The sequence below is a fragment of the Lethenteron reissneri genome, chromosome 53, assembly GCF_015708825.2.
Source record: "Lethenteron reissneri isolate LAM-NWPU_2019-01 chromosome 53, ASM1570882v1, whole genome shotgun sequence".
Classification (NCBI taxonomy): domain Eukaryota; kingdom Metazoa; phylum Chordata; class Hyperoartia; order Petromyzontiformes; family Petromyzontidae; genus Lethenteron; species Lethenteron reissneri.
Genome location: NC_083831.1, coordinates 5,823,202 through 5,844,203, shown reverse-complemented (window position 1 = coordinate 5,844,203; position 21,002 = coordinate 5,823,202). Strand labels below are relative to the sequence as shown.

At 49.7% G+C, this 21,002-nt stretch overlaps 1 protein-coding gene across 3 annotated transcripts in view; it reads left to right on the top strand.

Moving 5' to 3' along the window:
- LOC133356251 (zinc finger CCCH domain-containing protein 4-like) overlaps positions 1-21,002 on the top strand; it is a 32,987-nt gene that overhangs the window by 4,583 nt on the left and 7,402 nt on the right. For 2 of the 3 annotated variants that reach the window (XM_061573642.1, XM_061573641.1), the window contains exons 2-11: positions 6,070-6,415; positions 7,274-7,405; positions 8,594-8,855; positions 9,456-9,583; positions 9,730-9,837; positions 14,589-14,698; positions 15,539-15,647; positions 16,672-17,162; positions 18,254-19,224; positions 20,079-20,438. In XM_061573642.1, coding sequence (XP_061429626.1) covers positions 6,070-6,415; positions 7,274-7,405; positions 8,594-8,855; positions 9,456-9,583; positions 9,730-9,837; positions 14,589-14,698; positions 15,539-15,647; positions 16,672-17,162; positions 18,254-19,224; positions 20,079-20,438 — 3,017 coding nt within the window. The remainder of the gene's footprint in view (positions 1-6,069; positions 6,416-7,273; positions 7,406-8,593; positions 8,856-9,455; positions 9,584-9,729; positions 9,838-14,588; positions 14,699-15,538; positions 15,648-16,671; positions 17,163-18,253; positions 19,225-20,078; positions 20,439-21,002) is intronic. The other variant, XM_061573643.1, reaches the window with a different exon arrangement.

The window sequence follows — 21,002 nt, the reverse complement described above, 5'->3', positions numbered from 1 at the left end:
ATCCAGACACTATGGGGGGGCATACTTTGCCACGTTCCCTTTCGCAGATAAACATTCGTCGCATGGCAGTCAAAGCGACGTTTTCGCTTTCCAAATGTGGCAACAAAAAAACGCATTGGAATGTTTTTCGTGCAGTCATTCTGACTGGGCCGAGACCAACGACTAAGCCGCTCAACCACCTTAATGCCACGTCCTCTTAAACTTCGTAAAAGTGTCATCAAGCATTGGCTTGCATAAATGAGCGTGGAGCAGTGGTCATCAGTGGTCATCCCATTTTGGCAGCCACGTGCCAATGGCAGTTGCACATTCTCTGGGTGCGACCAGTCTTCACAGCGCAACCACCGTTGATGGCCAACAAACCGTTTCCTAATTTTATATGCAAGGCCACAGATGATGGATTGAGTTCACCGTGTGCAGTGCCTCATTCTCACAAGTTAATATCGCACAAGATATTTACGTTCAGCAGCCACTGCTGCGCTCGCTAGCAAGAGCACGTATTTGACTCCTAGCACCCAGGCATTTTAAACCTCGCATGTGCAACCTATTGCTTGGGGCGCCCCCAGGTTTGAAAATAACTTTTGGAAGATCGCATTGTCCCGGGTGCAGTGGTCGCAAGTTGCACCTGTAACCCTTCTCAGTGCTGGCTGCCCGCTGAGTAATGCCTCCAACCAACAACCCACGCTGGCGCACAAACCTCGGGTATCGTATACAGTGCAAGCTCGGTTTACAAATCTGGCCACATGGCGCAACGGTTAAAGCATTCAACTCCCAATCGTGAATTTAGCGAGTTCATGTCCTGGCAAGGGGGTACACTCAGCCCATCATGCCTATGCATGTAAATGAACAGCCCCGCGTCAGTCTATTGCTGGATGAGTTCCTCTCTGCGTCACGTGTGTCGGAGTTATTTATCACGCTGGTCAGTGCTATTCGGTGAAGACTGGGAGCATAGAAGTAGAGCACAGTGGATTTTGCTGCACTGTCCATGTAGCCCCGTGACCCTGTTGACATCCTGTTTGTGTCTGGTGGTCACACATCCAGACACTATCCATGTCCAACACTCATTGGCTTCTGATGTCTGATGCCTTTAGGCGCATCCTGGGGGATTTGATTATTGGCATTATGCTTTTGGGGTCGCTAAAATAAATAGTACCACCATGGACGGTTATCGGTGTGCTGTTTAATAGACGTGTAACGACGAGTAGATTCACCGATTTAAATCATTTATTTTTCCCCGTGACGTTTGCGCGTGCAAGAAATTTACAGTCACGCAATTCAAATATGTGACGTGCGACTTTACACGTAGACGAGTGGAATGAACAAACCCGTAAGAACAGAACAAACAAAGAAATGCAATTGAGACAAAAATGGGACAAAGGTTTATTTACATTATTGAATCGAATCAAAACCTCACATTTTGACACTTGCAGGAGATGGGGGCAATGGCATGGGAGGTGGGGTTAAATTGTGTAGTTGTTTAAAGACTGGTCCCTCTCATACGAATATGGAGTTGACATTCAACTCCCAATCGTAAATTTACCGAATCCTGGAGTTGACACCACCGGTTATGAGCCACCAGCAAGAGGTGAGTACCACCAAAGACTCTTAGAGCAGGGAAACGCTCGGGAGTTCCAATGTCAAATCTGTTTGAATGCTCGAGCATTGTGCAACCCTCGGAACCCACAAACAATTGCGCAGTCGTTGTGTAAAGGGAATATTTACACAGCTAAATTGCCAGCCAGAGAGAACACAACGTTTATTAAACTGAGGACAGCTGACTGCGTAGACCGGTGGGGGGTATGGGGGTGAGCTTGCCGAGGCTTAGAACTTTTAACTAACGTTGACTGGCCACGCATTAACTGCACTGCGCCTTGACCACTTTCGTCACTGCAAGAAGCATCTGCAGTGACAGAAGTGATTGGTGTGGCGCTAAAATTGGAAACGCAGCGTTGTTGCCTGGTGGAAAAGATGCCCCTCCAGTGCCTGATCAGTGCTGCTAAAGTGCTTGCAATGACGGATAGAATATATTTTCCATAATAGAGTTTTTTTTGGGTTAGATCGCGTAAATATATAGATTGTCGTTAAAACCCGCCACCACCTGACGCAGCCAACTAATGAGGGTTGTCACGTAAACAGAACATGCCAATTCGTCACTAGTACATGTTAAACAATATATTTTGCGGGCCGTTCCAAAGTTGTCGGCCTCGCATCGCGAATGGCTGTATAAAATTAATTCCCTGTGCCGGACATGGCCCAGATAGGTTCCCCACTCCTGCCATCAACGTTCGTGATTGAACGATTCAACATTTGATAAATGTGGATTATTTAGCTCGCCGTACATGCATGTTTTCACGTGTGTCATCATCGATATATTTTTCGATTGGTGTATGTTGTTTGTAAACGGATCCTTGGCACTTCTGCAACCACTGCCAAATGAAGAAGTGGATTCTTCAATCGTATCGTGACCCTGGGTCCTGACAATCGAATTTTCTTGAGAATCGTTTCACCTCTCGTACACGTCGCGGCACTTGCAGAATAACGACCAACGGAGCCCGACTTCTGGATTGAAATTGGGCACTGCAGGCATCTGTCAGTGGTGTAGCTATTTAGTGTTCAGGCGTTGCAACTGCAACCTGAATTTGAAATAGTAAAAAAGGATTTTAAAGTCACGATCAATGGGTGTGCATATACAAGATTGCACATTAGCTTTTTGGGGGGTTGAGAGTTTGTTAGCGGGCGATGGTATCCAGTCCATCTGGGGTTGGCCATGCAACCAAGGGAGGTGGACGCAGGCAGACATGCGACGATTATTCGATCCAAATCGATTCCCACCTTCCTCAAGCAAAAGTGGCATCGTGCAGGTAGAGGTTAGATTATTTATGATCGTGTGTGGCGGCACGTGGCTGCAATCCACCGCGATGGAGACGGAAAGGTGAACGCATCGCGCAGATTTACGCAACTCCCGAATCGGCCGGGCAGCGATGTGGCCACAACTTGGCAGTACAGCAAGTGGGTTAGTGTACCCGTTGTGTGTACCTTTGAGCGTTAGCCTCAAGGTACTGTACAGGACCAGTCTACATTTATTATTTAGAAGCAGTTAGCCTGGATGTGAACACAGGTAGAGAGTTGACAATGGTCATTTTTTAAAAGACATTTGGAGGGTTAATGTGGGTTGACATCAAAAACGAGTTTTGGAGCAACACTCATCTCATATTTTACATCCCTCAGCCGGTGGTGGAAAGTCTACATTGCTATGGCATAAGTGAGAACATACATAGATGACCACTGTAGACTTCTGTAAAAAAAAAACTTTTACACAACATTCTATTGATAAATGTTGAAAACCTCACAAAACGCAAGAAAAATACTGAAAAGTACTCATTTGAAAAAGGTTATCACATTTTCAAGGTCTTGGGCAACATGTCACTGGTGGGATTTCTGTCGACATTGCCACATATCACTATCCCTTCATGCCTTCTGCTAAGTTTTGTAGTTTTATGTTATCTGACTTACAAGGTCCGCTCCTTACAGTATCCCACGTCTGGCTTCGTCCTCTTGCGTTAATTGAGGGCAATACACAAGTTGCCATGAATGTTTTCGCCGGTGCCTCTTTCTCTCGGGCCAGGGTGAGTTTGTTCGCTGCCGCCCAACTGTAGCCTCTTAAGTTTTCAAGCGAGCCACAAATAGGCGATTGCCAGCGATGTTGGGAGCCGAGATAATGATTGACGGTGGCAGCCAGCGTGTTCGTGACGTGCTGTGCCCGCTAAGCCCACAACTGCGTGTAGTATGTAGCCTTGACATTAGGTCTTGGAAAAAACGTTTGAGCAAGATTTTATTCCCGCGAGAGCCATTTGTAAGGCCGTGGTGTCACTGCCGAGGCATCATTGTTCTAGTTATCATCACTCCGGTTTTATTCCAGCTGTGCGTAATTTTTTTTTAGATGAATCAATATTTGTTCATACCGGAGGAGGATTTCCGATGAGCTATGAAGCTATTTTTCACACATGTACAGTAGGGGCACGGGCTCAGAACGTTACTACAATAAACGATATGAAAACAATGAGTGCAAATTATAGGAAAGGTAAGATATTCACAAATAATATATACAAATAAAACGAAACCATTATTTGTACCAGTTAAAGCCCACCTGGCCACAAATGATAGCTCAATGAAGTGGCTTATCACGTGTACATTTATAGCAGGCAAATAAATCATCTAAACGCATATGCTGACACATGCTCGCACAGTAATACAATACTAATTTAATCACTTTCTCACACACACGGTCTCATGTGTACACTCAATCAAGCATGCCCTCAGGATCATATAATAGACTCGTACAAACATGCCGTCACACTCGTACATAGTCCGTCTCGGACGTGTGCTTCTACAAACACCCTGACAGTCACCCTGTCCTGTATCCGTGTGATCTCTCCGTCGTCACCCTTTTGTTAGTCTCGACCACAGGCCACCATCCCCTCTCGTGAAAAGTCCCGTCCAATCCCAGTTACGTTTCCCTACGGTCAATCTAATGTCTCTCACGTGCGTGTGTATGTGTGTGTATTATCTGCACACACATACGCAGTAGTGTAGCAGTTAGAGCTCTGCAATACAAACCTGGCGACCCGAGTTCAATTCCCGCTTACTGTCAACACCAGTGACGATTATTTGAACCGATCATGGGCCTCCCCTTGGTCGACTCGGCCTCAATTGAGTATTGGGTGCAGTGTGTAAACATCACCACTGGGGAGACAAAGGTGACTGGGTGTAGTGTTGGCAACCCACCCCCCGTGTGCCGTTCCGGCCTTCATAGGTGCTGCTCACTAACAGCACTTGCCCCAACAGTCTGTTTAGGCTTTACGGGGGATCTTTGTATTTTCTACTCCATGTGTTCCTCCTCCTCCTGCCTCTAATTCTAAGCAGACGCCTCTTCCCTCTTCTTTGCACGATTTGTAGCGTTAACATATTTTCTTGGTCAAGCTCTACTTTTCTGATCCATATGTAACAGCGCGTAGTGTAAACCTATTTATACCGGTCATCGGCAGTGGGAGGCTAGCCCGGGCATGCACGCAGCTGTGGTGGTGACGGCAGTAAGCAAGCCAGGCCATTGTGACCGGCATCATGCTCGTAAAACGTGCACTTGATTAAATGATTACTGCACTTTTTAACACGTCCACTGCTGGATGAAGGCCTCCCCTCACCGTGTCAGTCATGGGGGTTTGACCAACTTCTACTTGCTGGCTCAGTACGGGTCAGTGAAGTTTTATTCGATAAGAGTAATTATTCCTGGCTTGATGGGTGCCACCCTGCGCACCTGCTGAATCGCTGTACGTAAGAGCGTGCGTATGTGTACAAACGAGGAGCGGTGGGACAGTGGTTAGCGCACTGCACGCTATTCCTGGCCAGGGCTACCAATCGGTGGTGAGGGATATCTGTTCCAGGGCCTCCCTGAGACTGACTCCTTTAAATGAGAACCTGGTGCAGTGTATAAGCTTAGAACTGTGCAGGCTAAGGTGGCCAGACCCGGAGCGGACCTCACCTGCTTGCTTATTAACCGTTCCAGCCTAAATCGGTGCTGGCTAACAGCACTTGCACCAGCAGTCGGTGAAATGTTCACTCTGTTCACCCTCTTATTTGGGGGATCAAACTCCCTCTTTCTTTACCATCATCATATGAATGGGATCTATAAAACGACTGAAACTGTCAGAAGTTGGCAGTGGACGCCATAGGCATACACATTGTCCACCTGACGTCTCGCTGGTGTAGGATCTGGCTGTGCGTGTGTTTGTGAAGGCAGCAGTGGCGGAGTGGTTTGCGTACTGCACTAGGAAACCGGTATCCTGGGTTTGATTAGTGGCTCACGGATAACATCACAGCATCTGAAACCCATCCTGGCCCTCTACCATACATCTGGTGCGGCGTGGGCAGATGAAGTGGCTGAGCATGCATGGTGATGGCTATACCAGCTTCCCCCCCTCCCTTGTGTGCCAAATCGTCCTTAATAGGTGATCACGAACAGCTCTTGCCATACATTTGAAAAGGCTAACCCACGGATATTTTCTCACCGTGCAGGGAGGAGGGCGAGCTGGAGGATGGAGAGATAGATGACGATGTCGCTGAGCAGCAGCAGCAGCACTCACCCGATGGTGGCCGAGGGGGCCGTGGCAGCAGCAGCCGCGGCAGCGGGGTTGGCGGCGGCGGTGGAAGCGGCGGTGGCGGCGGTGGCGGCGGTGGTGGAGGAGGAGAATGGGGCGACTCGGACGGAGAGAGGGACCCCAGCAGCCGCGAGCGCGAGCGGGACCGTGAGCGCGAGCGCCACCGCAGCTCCCGCAAGAAGCGCAAGAAGGAGCGCGAGAAAGAGAAGGAGAAAGAGAAGCGCAGGTCCAAGCGGCGGCGGAGGGACAAACACGGACACAAGGTGCGGTCCCTCGTGCTCCCTGGGCCGGGTTGGTGCAATAGTCACAGCTCTACGGCTAATGATGTAAACAGTTTATTCCATTCAACACAGACGTACATGTAGGATGTGGGGTGGCAGGCATTGGTAACCAATGGAGTTGGGTCATATTCTTAGGTGTTTTCGGTAAAGTCACGTAGGTAAAACATCAAAATTAATAAAATAATTTTGATGTTTTACCTATGTGACTTTACCGAAAACACCTAAGAATATGATTCCTTGCAGTCACGAAAGCTTCAAGTCTAGAATGGAGTTAGGTGTTCATGACCATGTTGACAAGGATGTACATTGAGGGTGATAACTACATCGGTAATGAAATTTGTGATTATGATATTGATGGTGGTTATGATGAGGGTGATAGTTATGATACTGACGGTGATGATGATGATGAATGGAAATGAAATTGGTAATGGTAATGAAGGTGGCGGTTTTGTTGGCTAACATAACCATCAGCGTCATCTATAATCGTAGTGATGACGATTATTGTTCTTAAGATGGCTATGACAAGGATGTCTCTGGTGATGGCAAATGGTAATGTTGTTCCCGCGATGATGTTAATGTTGAGGGTTATGATGAGATGGTATACGGTTTCAATATTAATGACACGGACAGTGGAATAGCAACGATGCATTTGGCCTTGGTGCCATTCAATTAAATTGGCTCCTCTGTACAATTTCCCCTGCTTGGGCCTGTGGGTCCCGGTCCAGTAGCACCTCCTGCACACTACTTGATAACTGCACTACTGGACAGCGAGGATATTTATGGTCGTAAGGACAAGGATGGTGGTGGTGATGATGACGTCGCTTTTGCCGTCTTTTGCAGAGGCACTCCCCTTCAAGCGACGAGTTTTCAGAAAACAGCGAGGAGTCGGACTATGGAGCTGCTGACAACCGGGGCTACAGGAAGAACTACAGGGACTACGAGCCTCACTACCCACCCAAGGGAGTACACCAAGTGGGTTCCTGTACCTATCTGTCCAGACTGGATTTGGATTTCCTCCCGCACAGTGAAAAGCGTGCCTTTTCTAAGAAGGCATTGGCTAAATGCCCCCATTGTAAGGATCCTCCTGATAAAGTATTGAGGCTCAGTTAGGCTTTACTGGATAAACAAAGATTATTATTAAGGCCAACATTCGTGTAGCCTCTCACCAAATCACCCCCAGAATGCGCGTGATCTCATCTGACCTTGGGAGCTAAGCAGCTTTGAGCGTAGACGGCTCTTTTCTGGTTGGCAACCATGCACCAATAGGTTGCCATAGAGTTATGTTGTAGTCAGCAGAGGGCAGTGCAGCGAAATACATTATTCTTATGATACTGTGTCTATTCTCCCATATCTACTCCCTTTCTTTAACATCCCAGACTGTCCAGCTTGGTGAAGTATGGTAAAATAACTCCCACTTTGGAAGGCCCTCAGCTAAAAGTGGATTGCCAAAAGGGTTGGACATATACGTTGTATGATATGGCAGTGATTCCCAACCTCTCTGAACCCATATGGCCACCGTCAAACCTCCCAAAGAATTTCACATACCATCTTGCAGTCAAAAAAATCTGGTGTTGTTATTTTGAATAATCGTATCGGCAGCTTCTCCTTGAATCACTTCCCACAGCCTTTGCGGACCACAGCTTGGGAACCACTGGAATAGGGAATACCCGATGGGTAATCGGCAACACGGTGACGAGGCCGCCGAGTGGTAGCGTCGTCGTCGCTTGTTGCAGAGGTTCACGTTACGAATTCATCGGCCGCGGTGTGTAACCTTTAAAGTACCGAGCGCAGTCTGCTTCGCAGCGGCCATTAAAGATGCCCTGACGTCATTCGTCAGAGTAGGATATTGTGTACCGGCGTCGTGGTCGAAATGTTAAAAGTTAAAATATTATTCAATTTGGTCTTGTATACAGCAATTATTGTTACCTACTGGCAGATTAATACCAGTCTAAGGAACGGGTGCCACTGGGAGGTCCCATTTCAAATGTGTTTGAGATGAGTCGTGATGTAAAGCGCTCTGACATGCCCCGGCGTATACGGTAGTTCGCTCATATCAAGAACAAATCGTTATCATCAACACAATAAATAAAGGGGAACACACGATGAATAATAAATAATCAACCCTCATCCCTACTGACCTCTGACCTCTGTCCCACGCAGCCCAAGCCCTACATGGACGAGCCCCCAGAGCCGGAGTACCCCGAGTACCAAGAGTACGGCGGTGGTGATGTAGAGGTGGACGATGGTGGCGGCGGCGGCGGCATTGGCAACATTGGCGGCAACATTGGCGGCGGCATTGGCGGCGGCATTGGGGGGAGGTTTGACGAGTACGAGGAGGAATACAAGGGCGAGGAGGACGATGACTTTGCCTGCCAGCTCAAGCAGTACCGCGAGTCCCAGGGCCATCTGCGTGGCCACCGTGGTGAGGGGGCCACAATGGCGTGTCTGACCGTCGCGTCAAATTCTCTCGCGCCCACCAATAACCAAGCTTCAAATGAGCGCGCTGATTCTCCCCGCCCTCCCCCGGAGATTTTCTGTGAATTGTCACGCTTTCAGGCTGTGATTAAGTCTCACGAATCAGTCTTGATTTTACCGTTTACATTTTTACTTTCTGTTTTTGTCCGTCTTATTTTTCAAGTTTGCTCAATACGTGACCAAAAAATTTACAATGGCATATCAATTGCATATAATTAGCTTGAATTGTTAATAATTGACTGACTTACATGATTCGATACATGTACTGTGAGCGTAAGAAGCGATGTTATTCTATATATCACCCCGATGAGCTGAGCTCGATCCCCAGCCATGGCTAACTGTGTGGTGAAATATGGAAACTCTACGGCATGGGGAGGCCTTCATCAAACAGTCGATTGACAAAGGGGCTGTATATTATATTCGTATAATAATGTGATGATGATGTGTCGTTATATGCCGACCAATTTCTGCTCGTTGCTAACCGTGCTGCTGTTCTCCACTCGCTCCCTCCCCCTCCTGCTGCTTTACCGACCCTCCCCTCCCCCAGGCGCCAGGATGCGTGGCCGTGGCCGGGGTAGAGGCCAGGGCAAAGGCGGGCGTGGTCGGGGCCGAATGTTGCACATGCGGGAAATGGAGCACATGGAAGACATGGACATGCACTACGATCACTACGAGGTGAGGCTATCGTCGCCCACCCCGACGTCTTAACGTCGCGAAAAGTTTGCGTCGGCCGGCAAAAACGAGCGTTACCGGCGATGTGGGGGCGTGCGGGCGTGTGCGTGCGTCTGTCTCGATACTGACGGTTCACGTTTGTTCCGCAGGACATGGGCGAGATGGTGTGCCCGCCCCGCAAGAAAAAGAAGAAGAACCACACGGGCAGCACAGCGCACCTCATCTGCAAGTTCTATCTGGAGGGCCGCTGTGTCAAGGTGCTCCGCTAGATGGCCTTCCACCCATCCCTCCTCCCTCCGCCCCCCCCCCCTCCCCACCTCACCACAATGACCTGATGCACAGTGACCTGAGTCCACCGACAGCCCCTCGTCATGCGATAAGAAATGCACGGTGATGAGGGGTAGTGGGGGGGGAATTGGGGACGCCAAAAAAATGAAAAGTGAACAAAGAGTCACAAGGCTGTCCCTCGGGAGCGGGGGGGGCGATTCACTCATTCCATTCCCAGCAGCGGCGTCACGTGGCTGGCACGGGGCCCTGGTGCAAGGAATGAAATGAGTTCCGCCCAAAATTCCCCTCTTCCTTCATAGCCTGATGCATGCCCCCCCCCCCCGCCCGCCGAGCCCCTGTGGCTGCACACTCGATAGCTACGCCACTTAACTGAATTTTAAGATTTGGCATCACGACTTAAATGCATTGATTATTCTACATCCCTATTTGTATTGTATGTCTCGTTCTGTCTTGTTTTTTGTTCTACCTTGTTCCGGTAGCTTGAGGGTAACTATTACGTTTCATTCGCACAAACAGAAAATGGTTGATTCTTACGTGCATGATTCGATTCGTACAATCGTGGGCGTAAGAATCGGTTTTAATTGATGAAGCGATAATTTACCACCTGCCTAAATTTTTGCACAGTCACCGTGGCCCATACAGATGTCAGTGCTACCCCTGGCTGTAACTAACAGTGATGTGATTTGTCCAGAAAAACCTCACTTGAGTAGCACGATTCTTCGGAGGGCCTTGCCTTGGGATGTATGGACAAGCCAATTTTAAGGCGTGTGGGTGGAAACGGGAGTATCCGGCATGTACCCACCTGTAACAGTGAAGCACACTCAAAAGATCTGCACAGATGAGTTCACAAACCCATATCCTGGCCACCTCAGCCTAAATCTACATGACCCACCAACTCTTGCCTTCAGAGCATTCCACCACAAGGCATGTGCCACCGAAACCAGCAATACCAGCCCCTAACACTGCCACTACCTCTGACCCCATTCTCTACCTCTGGAGCGTTCGCCCGACCCCATTCTCACTTTCCATTCCTTTTTCACTTTTTGGCATTCGCAGGATCAAACAACAACAAAACAAGTTGTTAAAAACTCACCAGCCCGTCATTCAAACATCATTCTTAATGACCTGATGCACAGCATAACTCTCCCAACCACTGCCGTGCACCGATACATTCACGGCACCGGTCCCAGTGAGACCCCCCCCCCCCCCCAACCACCACCGCAGACTGGCGGGACGAGTCTGATGTCGTGTGCGCCGTGGGACCGGGAGACACGAGAGAGATCATAGAACGTATGACCTGATGCATGAAGCAGTCCCCCCCCCCCGAGCCGATTCATGCAGAGGAAAACTGCTCACCACCACCACCCTGCCTTTTACCCCCCCCACCCCCCCGGCAGAAGACGTTGAGACCTGAACCTGATGCAAAAATGAATATCTTACCCCCCCCCCCAAACAAAACCCCCTTGTCCACACGAGTGCACAATGCAAGCTGTGACCATAATGAATGCACAAGAAGAATGATGATGCCTCCTGTCATAATGAATGCACAAAAAAGTGAACCAAAATGAACATCTGAGCTGATAAACACAGAGAAATAATCACTTCGGAGCACTCGTGACCATCAACTCACTTGAACCATCGGTAATGAAGTCCTAGCGCGAGTCAACCAACCCCTGGCCTCATGAACCCACTTCAACCCAGACTTTATGAACCGTGATCGTGTGAATTTAAATTCATTCTCGCTCAGGGGGAGGGTGGGAACGAATAACTTTATTGACCCGTGACTTTGTACTCAACTTCTCACCTAATTAACTTGTGTGAGGATAGTAACATCTCATCCTGTGTTCTTTGGAATCTGTGACCCAGTGCAAATCCTTGGATATATTCTAACACATGTCCTTTAAACCCACAACCCACTGAATTAATGAAATCATAACTGAATGCACTCCTGTGAACCCATAGCCTAATGAGCATATAAACCCATGGTCCACAGCACATGAACCTGCATGAAAGCACACGATCTGTGACCTATTTAAATCCTGGCCTGATGGATGCATATGAAACCACGCAGTCCTTGACTTATTGAACTCGCCGACCTTGTGAACCATGATGAACTTTTAGAAATCTAGATTTCATTAACTCTCACGCCCCCGCCAATCAATCCATGAACCTGATGCATAAGTTCATATCTGACCACGCACTGTGCAACTCTAGGTCTCGGGAACTCACATAAACAAGACTTAATGACCTAGTGAACTCACATGAATCGTTACCTAATGAACTCTTATGAACCATGACCTAATGAATTGCGATGCACCCACACATACGCTCGACCTAATGCATTCCTATTAACCCAGCCAAAACTGCTGGCCAAGTGAAATTGTGTAAATCGTCACCTAATGTACTTACATGAATCACATACCCCTGACGTCGTGAAGTCAGGAAGCTTGACCAAATGAACGCGCACAGTTCCCTGACCTAGTGATCTCTTGAGAATCCACTCACCTTTGTGCGCATATGAATGAACATTTCTACGATCCTACAGTGGGGTACAACGGAGCATGGCCCAATGAAAGCACAAGGACGAGGACCCTGGCCCCACGAACATGTCAACCCAAAAAAACGTGCGAGCCGATAAACCAAGGATGACCCCATGATCTTATGACCTCGTATGAACTCCTACTTGGGCTTAAAGAACTAGTAACAAATCTTGCCCTTATCGACTCGTGACCTTATGTGTCGGGATCCGCCCGTACATCGATTCATCGATTAATGGCCATTCCTTATTTCTCGATACATGCATTGGACTGGTGCTTAAGAATCGACGGTTCTATGTTTGTATGCACTGTATGTAATGTTGGTTATGTGATACCTCCAGCCACTAAAAGCCACTACATTAATACTTTTGAAAAGATCATTAATTACTATTATCGATCCACACGAACCCTTTGCCTTATAAATTCGTGCAAACCCTTGGCCTAATTAGACCCCTGACCTTATAACATTGACCTAATGAACTTACAAAAAATATTTTGTGGAAAAATCAACAATGACCCTGAATGAACCCAAACGAATGACTGATACAATTACAAAATGTATGAACTCATGATCGAATTAACGTAAAAGAACAGAACCCCTTGCTTCATCGACTAAAAAGAAACCCGCTGCCCGATGAACTTGAATGAACAGTGACCAAATGTATTCTTATGAACCCACAAACGTGATGCATGAATTTTATATCTAATAAGGGGAGAATTCGATTCTTGGCCCCCTGAATGATGCCTCTGGGCTTCATAATGAACAATAATGCCCTTTATTTTACACAAGAAGGCCTCACTGATGCTCAAGGCAGCTTATCATGAGTGTCCTGCATTGAGATGTTTGGCCAATTTTATTAGTGTGGGAATTTCCTCGAGTATACGGAGAAAGTCCTCCACACGGACGCTCGATGCTCTGCACGGTTAGGATTCAAGTATCCGTTGATCTACTACCATCTCCTGGCCACCTCGCAACCCATACGCATGGTATCCCCATGTGTTGTAGGTAGCTTCTTGAGATTCGAGTTCATGAAGCAGCCCAGAGCGGTTGGCCATAGGCACGTGTCGTTGAAAACGAATGTCTGACCTGATGGAGAACCTCATGTAATCATCCCATAGCTTCGGGAATCCATGTGAACCCCTGACCAATGAACTCATGACCTGATAACCCCACTTGAACATATTACCGAATGAACTCAAAACACAAATCCTTCACCTGATTAAGAAGGGACCTAACATGAAGTCATGACTTAAGTAATTCACGTGATCCATGCCCTAATGAAATAAATAGAAGATTGCCTACATAACCCAACTGAAACCCTGAGCTAATGAACCTACATTCACACACGTCAAACTCACGAGAACCTCTGACTTGATACACCCAATTGAACAATTGACCCACGTGGACCCATGGCCTAATAAACCCAAACTTAACCCTGATGTATTAAGCCCACGTGAATACTGGTCCGTTGAATGTGACCTGATCTGAACTGATTAACTCGCAGAAACTCATATTCCACTCAAAAAGAGACGCAATTCAAAACAAGTTAAGAATAAAACAAGCTCACGTGTGGATTTTGTAACACCAACACGCGTTTGTCTTCGGGAATTTAATTAGCAGTGCGGAATCCGATGGGTCGCTGTGAGGGGAAAGCACGTATGCATATTTGCACTTGTTCCTTTTTGCTCCGAATTGTTTCTTTTGGGCCAAACCCTTTGATCAATTTGGCCAGTTTCTGACTCACATTTGCCCCGAATAGCAAGACAATCTTACGCTGACCTTTCACTCGGATTGGATGATCTTTGCGAGAGCGAAAGTGCACTCAGGCCCCCCCCGCCCCCTCCCACCATTACAACAACAGCTCATCCGTAGGTGGTTTCAACCTCGGAAAGCGTTAAAAGCGCACAGCCCTTGTAGATGCGTACCTAGGCTGCGTTGACTTCCCACAAAGCTACTCATTTTAACCCCACCCTCGCTCCCGTGAAGGCACCAAATCATGGCTGAGAACTAGCGACCTTCCGATTGTAAATCATGTTCCAACGACGACGCTGCCGTTTGTTTTCCATTTAGCGCTCGGCCGCTCTGTGTGCGCACACCCAAGGGCAAAGGTTACAAAGCCGAGATATGCACTCCCCCAAGGTCTCACCAGTGGCCTTGTCTTTGTCTCCCGTCCTCTGCACAGGGAGAGAACTGCCAGTACAGCCACGACATGCCCAACCGCAAGCGGGAGGTGTGCAAGTTCTACCAGAACGGACATTGCGTCAAGGGAGATTTCTGCCTCTTCATGCACAATATCCTTTTGCTTGGGTCTGTGCCCAGTAGCGTGCCGCACGGCATGCTGGGCCTTGTAAGTGTCATTGGTAGAATCATGCTTTATTATTTCAGCTGGTTAAGGCCCATTGAGCTCGGCAGCTCTTTTACAAGGATGACCGCAGCCCAAGACCGTCGGCGGCGGCGGTAGTTGGAGGAAACTGCAGGGAGGGGATGTGCAAATTCGCCAGCAAAAGCGGCAGAAAATTACACAACCCTTGCCAAATCCGCAAAGACGTTAAACAGTAAGTAATGCTTTAATACAAGGTAGGAAATTGACCTTGTCCATCTGCGCCACCACTCCACCCCAGTGAATGATAGTGAACACATTCATAGGGGACATAATGAGTAATCGGGAATATATAACCTGTGATTTAGAAGACTAGTTGGATCATGGAGAAGTCTGTACATCGCATTTTGTTAATCTGGACCTACCCGCGCCATGTAGGCCCATGAGGGCTATCTAACCAGAGTTTACCATGCCTTCCAGTCAGTGTGGGTTGGCGTGCAGGCGTAGAGAGTGTAGATTTGGGAGATTTGGGAGATCGGTACACGAGTGGATTTTTCAGCACTTCCCTGTGCTAACCGCCTCGTAACATAGCTCCACATCAGGCTGGAATGACAACCTATAACCGGTAGACTAGAGTAGGCATGTCCACTCATAGCCACTGTCATGGTGAGAGACATACCGCAATTGATGTGCCGGGTGCAGAATAATATTCTGGGTTGCTGACCCATACAGACCCAGCTGAAATTCAGCTCTGCTGGCCTGCCCTGTACTCACGACGTTGCCGATAGCTCCTTAACGGCGCCTGCTGCACAGGACTACCCATGCCGCTACTTTCACATGGGCGTCACCTGCTTCCAGGGCGACAACTGCAAGTTTTCGCACGACCCTCTCACCGAGGAGACCAAGGAGATACTTGATAAGGTGAGGCCCCGTCACGAACACACAAGCCAGAGGTGGTCAGACCGCCGCTCGCAAGCCGCATGCAACAGGCGGACCAGTTCAGTCTCAGTTCAAGCACAGCACCGTAGAGACGCAGCAAGTGTTTTAATTTAAATTTTCATTAAGACTTTATTTGAAACAGAATGAGCCCATTGTGGGCACAGCTGGCCATCGTTTGCACATGACCATGGTGGCAAGATGATTCTGAGTTAACGGTCAAAGGTGTAAAATGATTGGGATATGCATGTGTGTCAAGCGCCTTTTGTCAGTTCACTTCTGGATGAAGGCCTCCCCGTGCCGCGTCGGTTGTGGGAATTATTTGGCCTTACCCACTCATCCTGGTCGGTGCATGTTGGTGAAGAGCGCAGATGTCAGAGCATAGTACGGTACAATGATTCATTTTGCAGTGCTGTCCTCTGCTGACAAAAGTCCCCCAGCAGCCGACAAGCACCGGTGTTGTGTATGGTAGTCACCCATCCAACCACCATCCAGGCTCACTAGCTTAGCCTCCAAGCTCTGTCAAGACACAAGGCGCATTCCAGGTGATCCAGCCATATCAACAGATTCAATTTTATTATATAATTGATGTCCGTGTTTTATCCAGGGAGTCAAATCGATTGCGTGTCCGGTTTGGTGTGTTCTGTGCGTGTTTCACTGCTCCACCCCTCGGCATTCGCACGTGGAGTCAGGAATCCGCGGGGAGAAGAGCATTTTTATTGTTGAGATGCTCGCGACAGCGTGCAGCATGCAGTGACAGCTGCTGACAGCATCGATTTCGATGTAAAACTTCTCTGAACCGGTTCGCACCGGTAACTCGGTTCGACATTCAGCTGCAAACTCCCAACCTGTAACAAATTTAAGGGTTATTTCCAGTCATCGGTTCTGGTTTCTGGGTCTGGCTCAACTCCCCGGCTTCTCTGCTGATCGCATCGCGAGCGGCCAAAGTGGTGTGCGTGGCTAATCGCACAGCACATGTACAGCGTTTTGTCCGTCCCACTTTGCCCAGCGTGTAATGCAGAGCAACGATGGCCGTTGCGCTTGGCAGGTGCTAAGCAACGAGGTGGAGGCCAGCGCTGCCGACGACGAGAAGGAGCTCGAGGAGCTAAAGAAGCTCGGCATCACCCCGCTGCCGAAGCCGCCGCCGGGAGTCGGCCTGCTGCCCACGCCCAACTTCAACGCGGGTGGCGCGGGCGGACAGCAGCAGGGCTCCTCCGGCCTGCCGGTGCAGCAGATGTCGCCGACGCACCAGCAGCAGCCGCTTTCGCCGTCGCATCAGGACTGTTTGAGCCCGGGGCCTTCGTCGGGCATTCTGGGACCGCTTCCGCCGCCGACGGGCCAGCCGGGGCCGCCCGGGCTGCCGGGGCCACCGGGACAAGCGGGGCAGCAGCAAGTGCAACAGCAGCAGCAGCAGCAGCAGCAAGGGAACAAGAAGATCCCCTCGCTGTTTGAGATTGTGGTGCAGCCGACGGCACAGCTGGCGCACAAGATGGGTGTCCGGTGAGCGTGGGTTTCTGTGTTTCTTCTCGTTCTCAGTGTCGGTCGGTTGCCTGCGTCATCGGTCTGCTTCGTGCATGCTCGTGTACAGCCTATTTTGTCAGGCCTCTAGCGAGATGAGGGTCTTTGGACTTATTTGACCATACTTCACCCGAACTGGTTAGTGCGGGTTGGCGAATTTGGCAGGAATAGATGCGGGAGCGTAGAAGTACAGTACCAACAAAGGATGTTGCTGCGCTGGACGGGTAGGCCCGCACTAGCCATTAACACCATGATGGTCGCCCATCCAAGCAAGCACTATCCAGGCCCAACTCTGTTTAGCTTCTGAGTTCTGAATAGATCTTGGCCATTCCGGGCGATTTGAGCATAGGCTGATTTAAAAACATATTTTTCCTCATGCACTTTGGTATACTATTTTTGATGATCAGGTTTAGTTTTCAAAATGCATACGATGTAACTTTCTCTCGTTCAACTCTTTAATTCATTATTCTGATCCCAGTCGGCCTTCACTGGGCTGCCGGAGGTACGCACAATCTGCTGCGGTTTCCACTTGTGTCCTCGGAACGGATATCTGCAACTGTTTAGCAGGTCTTAAGCGAGTAGACTGCCAACCAACCGGTCTCTGGGCTGTTGCGTTGACTGAACGTCAACTGATGTAGTGCATGCTGGGATTTCTCTGGTTGCTCCGGTCTCCCCCCCCCACCGTCCCCACATCCATAACACTTGTTAAAAGGAATTGGATTGTGCGTCATGAACCACAATTCACATGTGCTGAACGTGCCCCACTGATCATGAAGGGCTCTTGGGCAACCTGTGACAGCATTTTGTTTAACAGGCCTCAAAGCCCTGCTCATGAGACTGTAGAGAAGTTTAAACGTCACAGAAGTTTGCTGCTTCAACAAGTGTATTTGTTATTTGGCAAAGTCTATATAAAATCAAATTAACTTAAAATGACTCCATACCAGATTTTCACATTTATTTTCCAAAAACCTAGACAACGATCAAACTGGATGTGGTTCGTTATTCTGCCACATGCTGGGAGAGTTTGTTGATGTATTTCACAATCTGACTCTTTTGGTGTTCTCTGTCCGCAGGCCTAACTTCCCTGGACCAAACCAGCCACGGCCTCCGTTCCCAGGGCCAGGACCACCAATTAGGCCTGGATTTGGGCCTGGAATGGGGCCGGGTGGCCTTAGTCCAGACATGATGGCCATGTCAGGGCCGGGCACACCGGACATGATGCAGCCTCCTCCTCCTGTTGGGCCAGAAATGATGCAAGGCATGGGCCAGAATATGGGTCAGAATATGGGCCAGCCCATGGGCCAGAATATGGGTCCGAATATGGGACAAGCTGGAGGCCAGAACATGGGACAGGCAATGGGCCAGAATATGGCTCAGGGAATGGGTCAGAACATTAACCAGAATATGGGTCAGGGAATGCCCCAAAACATGGGGCAAGGCATGGGCCAGAACATGGGCCAGAACATGGGCCAGAACATGGGCCAGAACATGGGCCAGAACATGGGCCAGAACATGGGTCAGAACATGGGTCAGAACATGGGCCAGAACATGGGCCAGAACATGGGCCAGAACATGGGCCAGAACATGGGCCAGAACATGGGCCAGAACATGGGACCTGGTGTGGACATGCAGGGCTTGGTTCCGCCTGGAGGCACGGAGAACATGGGTACCCCGGGTGGCGGGGAGATGATGGCCATGCCTCCCGAGAGGATGGGAACGCCTGGTCTGAACCCTGCACAGAACCCCATGGGTCCCATGGGGCCTATGGGAGGCATGCTAAACCAGATGGGACCCATGAACCACCCAATGGGCATGGGGCCCATGGGACCGATGGGACCACTAAACCCACTCGGGCAAATGGGTGTCAACGCCATGGGCAGCCCGGACCACCAGCAGCAGTTGCAGCAACAGATGCAGCAACAGATGCAGCAGCAGCAGCAGATGCACATGCAGCAATCAAACCAGGCGGCGTGTGTGGCGAGCTTCCTGGAGTCATTCTTCGGGCAGCATAGGATGCAGAGCAAGCCACCGGAGGAAAGCGCAGGTTCGTGTGTATTCGGGCACGTTCGTCGCTCTGTCCACGCGCGTGCTTCGTGCTTGTGTGTTCGTGCGTGTTGGATTGTCTGCGCACGCACACGTTCCTTGGACGATGTGCGTGTTCGCGAGTGCAACTGCGCATCCTCGTGTGTTGGGGTTGTCTGCCCGTGCGGGCCCGAGCGTCTGTTTGTGCTTGCGCGTTCGTGTGCACGCATGTCTGTGTTCGTGCCTGCGCACATATGCACGCAGCCGCAATTCACCTCAAGAATTTGACTCCATAACATTTCTAGTAATTCAGGGGATTCACGTGAACCCATTACAAAAGAAAATCATTGATTCTCACACACACTCCGAATGGATATGCTCCTCGGGGGATCCTATAGTCCAGGCATGTGAAGCCTGCAAGCCCCGTGGCCACGTGGGAACCACCACTTTAAAATTGACCATAAGTGAGATTTATCCATCTCGGCAATCGTTTTCGGCACATTAATTGGGTACGAGGGGGAGATTATATTCAACCTGGCAACAACACTTGATATCCGTCACTGCAAGGGCCTCATATGGTAACATAAGTGACTGAGGTGTGTGCTAATGTGTGGCCCGCCTACGTTATTTGAAAGTCCTATTCGGCCCTCGGGAAGGAACAAGTTTTCCGGTTCTTCAACAGTGGCATTTACCCAGCACAGCAGATTTTCAAGTTCCAAATGTATTTTGCTTTAACCCGCTGAGAACTCAAGAGACCAAGGATATTCTCGTTTGCAAGAGTGACCTGCGTCGCTCAACGTTGCCACCACGTGACCGTTTAGCAGGAATGATTGTCGCCACCCGCTCACGGCCATTGCCTCCGCGTCTGCCCCACAGAGACGATGCCAGAAGCCGGCGTGAGCGAAGGCGAGCTCGCCCAGATGTTCGGCAAGGGCGTCGGGGGTGGCCCGATGCCCCCGCTGGGACCCCCGGTACCTTCCGGCGTCCCCATGGGACCGATGGGGCCCGCGGGCCCCATGGCGGGCGCCGCGGGCGTCGGCGGCGTCGAGGCCGAGATGTGCTCCCTGGGCGAGATGGGCCCCGATGGGCCCATGCAGGGGGTCCCCAGCGCGGTTCCGGACTTCCTGCCGGCGGCGCAGCGAGCGCTCTTCATGAGGATCCAGCAGAAGCAGGAGGAGCGCGAGGAGATGGCGAGGAGGGCGGCCGAGGCCGAGGAGAAGCACAACAAGGAGGAGGGTGAGGGCAAACGATCGCACGCTCGCTCGCACATGTACAGCCCTTTGTCAATCCACTGCTGGATGAAGGCCTCCCCGCGCAGTGTTGATATTGAGTCTCTTGGCCACGATTCACCGTGCTGGTCCGTGCTGGTCCATCGGAACAGGTCCTGGGGAGAGCCCAGGACCTGGTCCGATACCACTCGCCGGTGTGGTAACCACAGCACCCCTGCTCCACCCTGAAGCGGTGCAGGAAGACATAGCACAACACAAATGTTGCATGGTCGTTACAGAAGAGTAAATGAGATTATAAACTTCTTAAAGTAAGCGGTAAAGTAGAAATTGTGTTTATGTGCACTAAAAAGATTTTGACACGATCATCGTTTAGTGTTTCTGTCACATTTGCAATGCAAGATGTGAGCTATACTCACTGCTTAGGCTCGGGATAAGTGTCTGTGTAAAAATCCGTGTGTAATTGGCTGTGTCTCAGGGTGTTGTTGGGTAAGAGTTCGTATAAGTGGGTTGTTGTGTGTGTGTGTGTCGTGAATATAAGAATGTGTGCCGTGGTGATGTCACCGCCACTTAG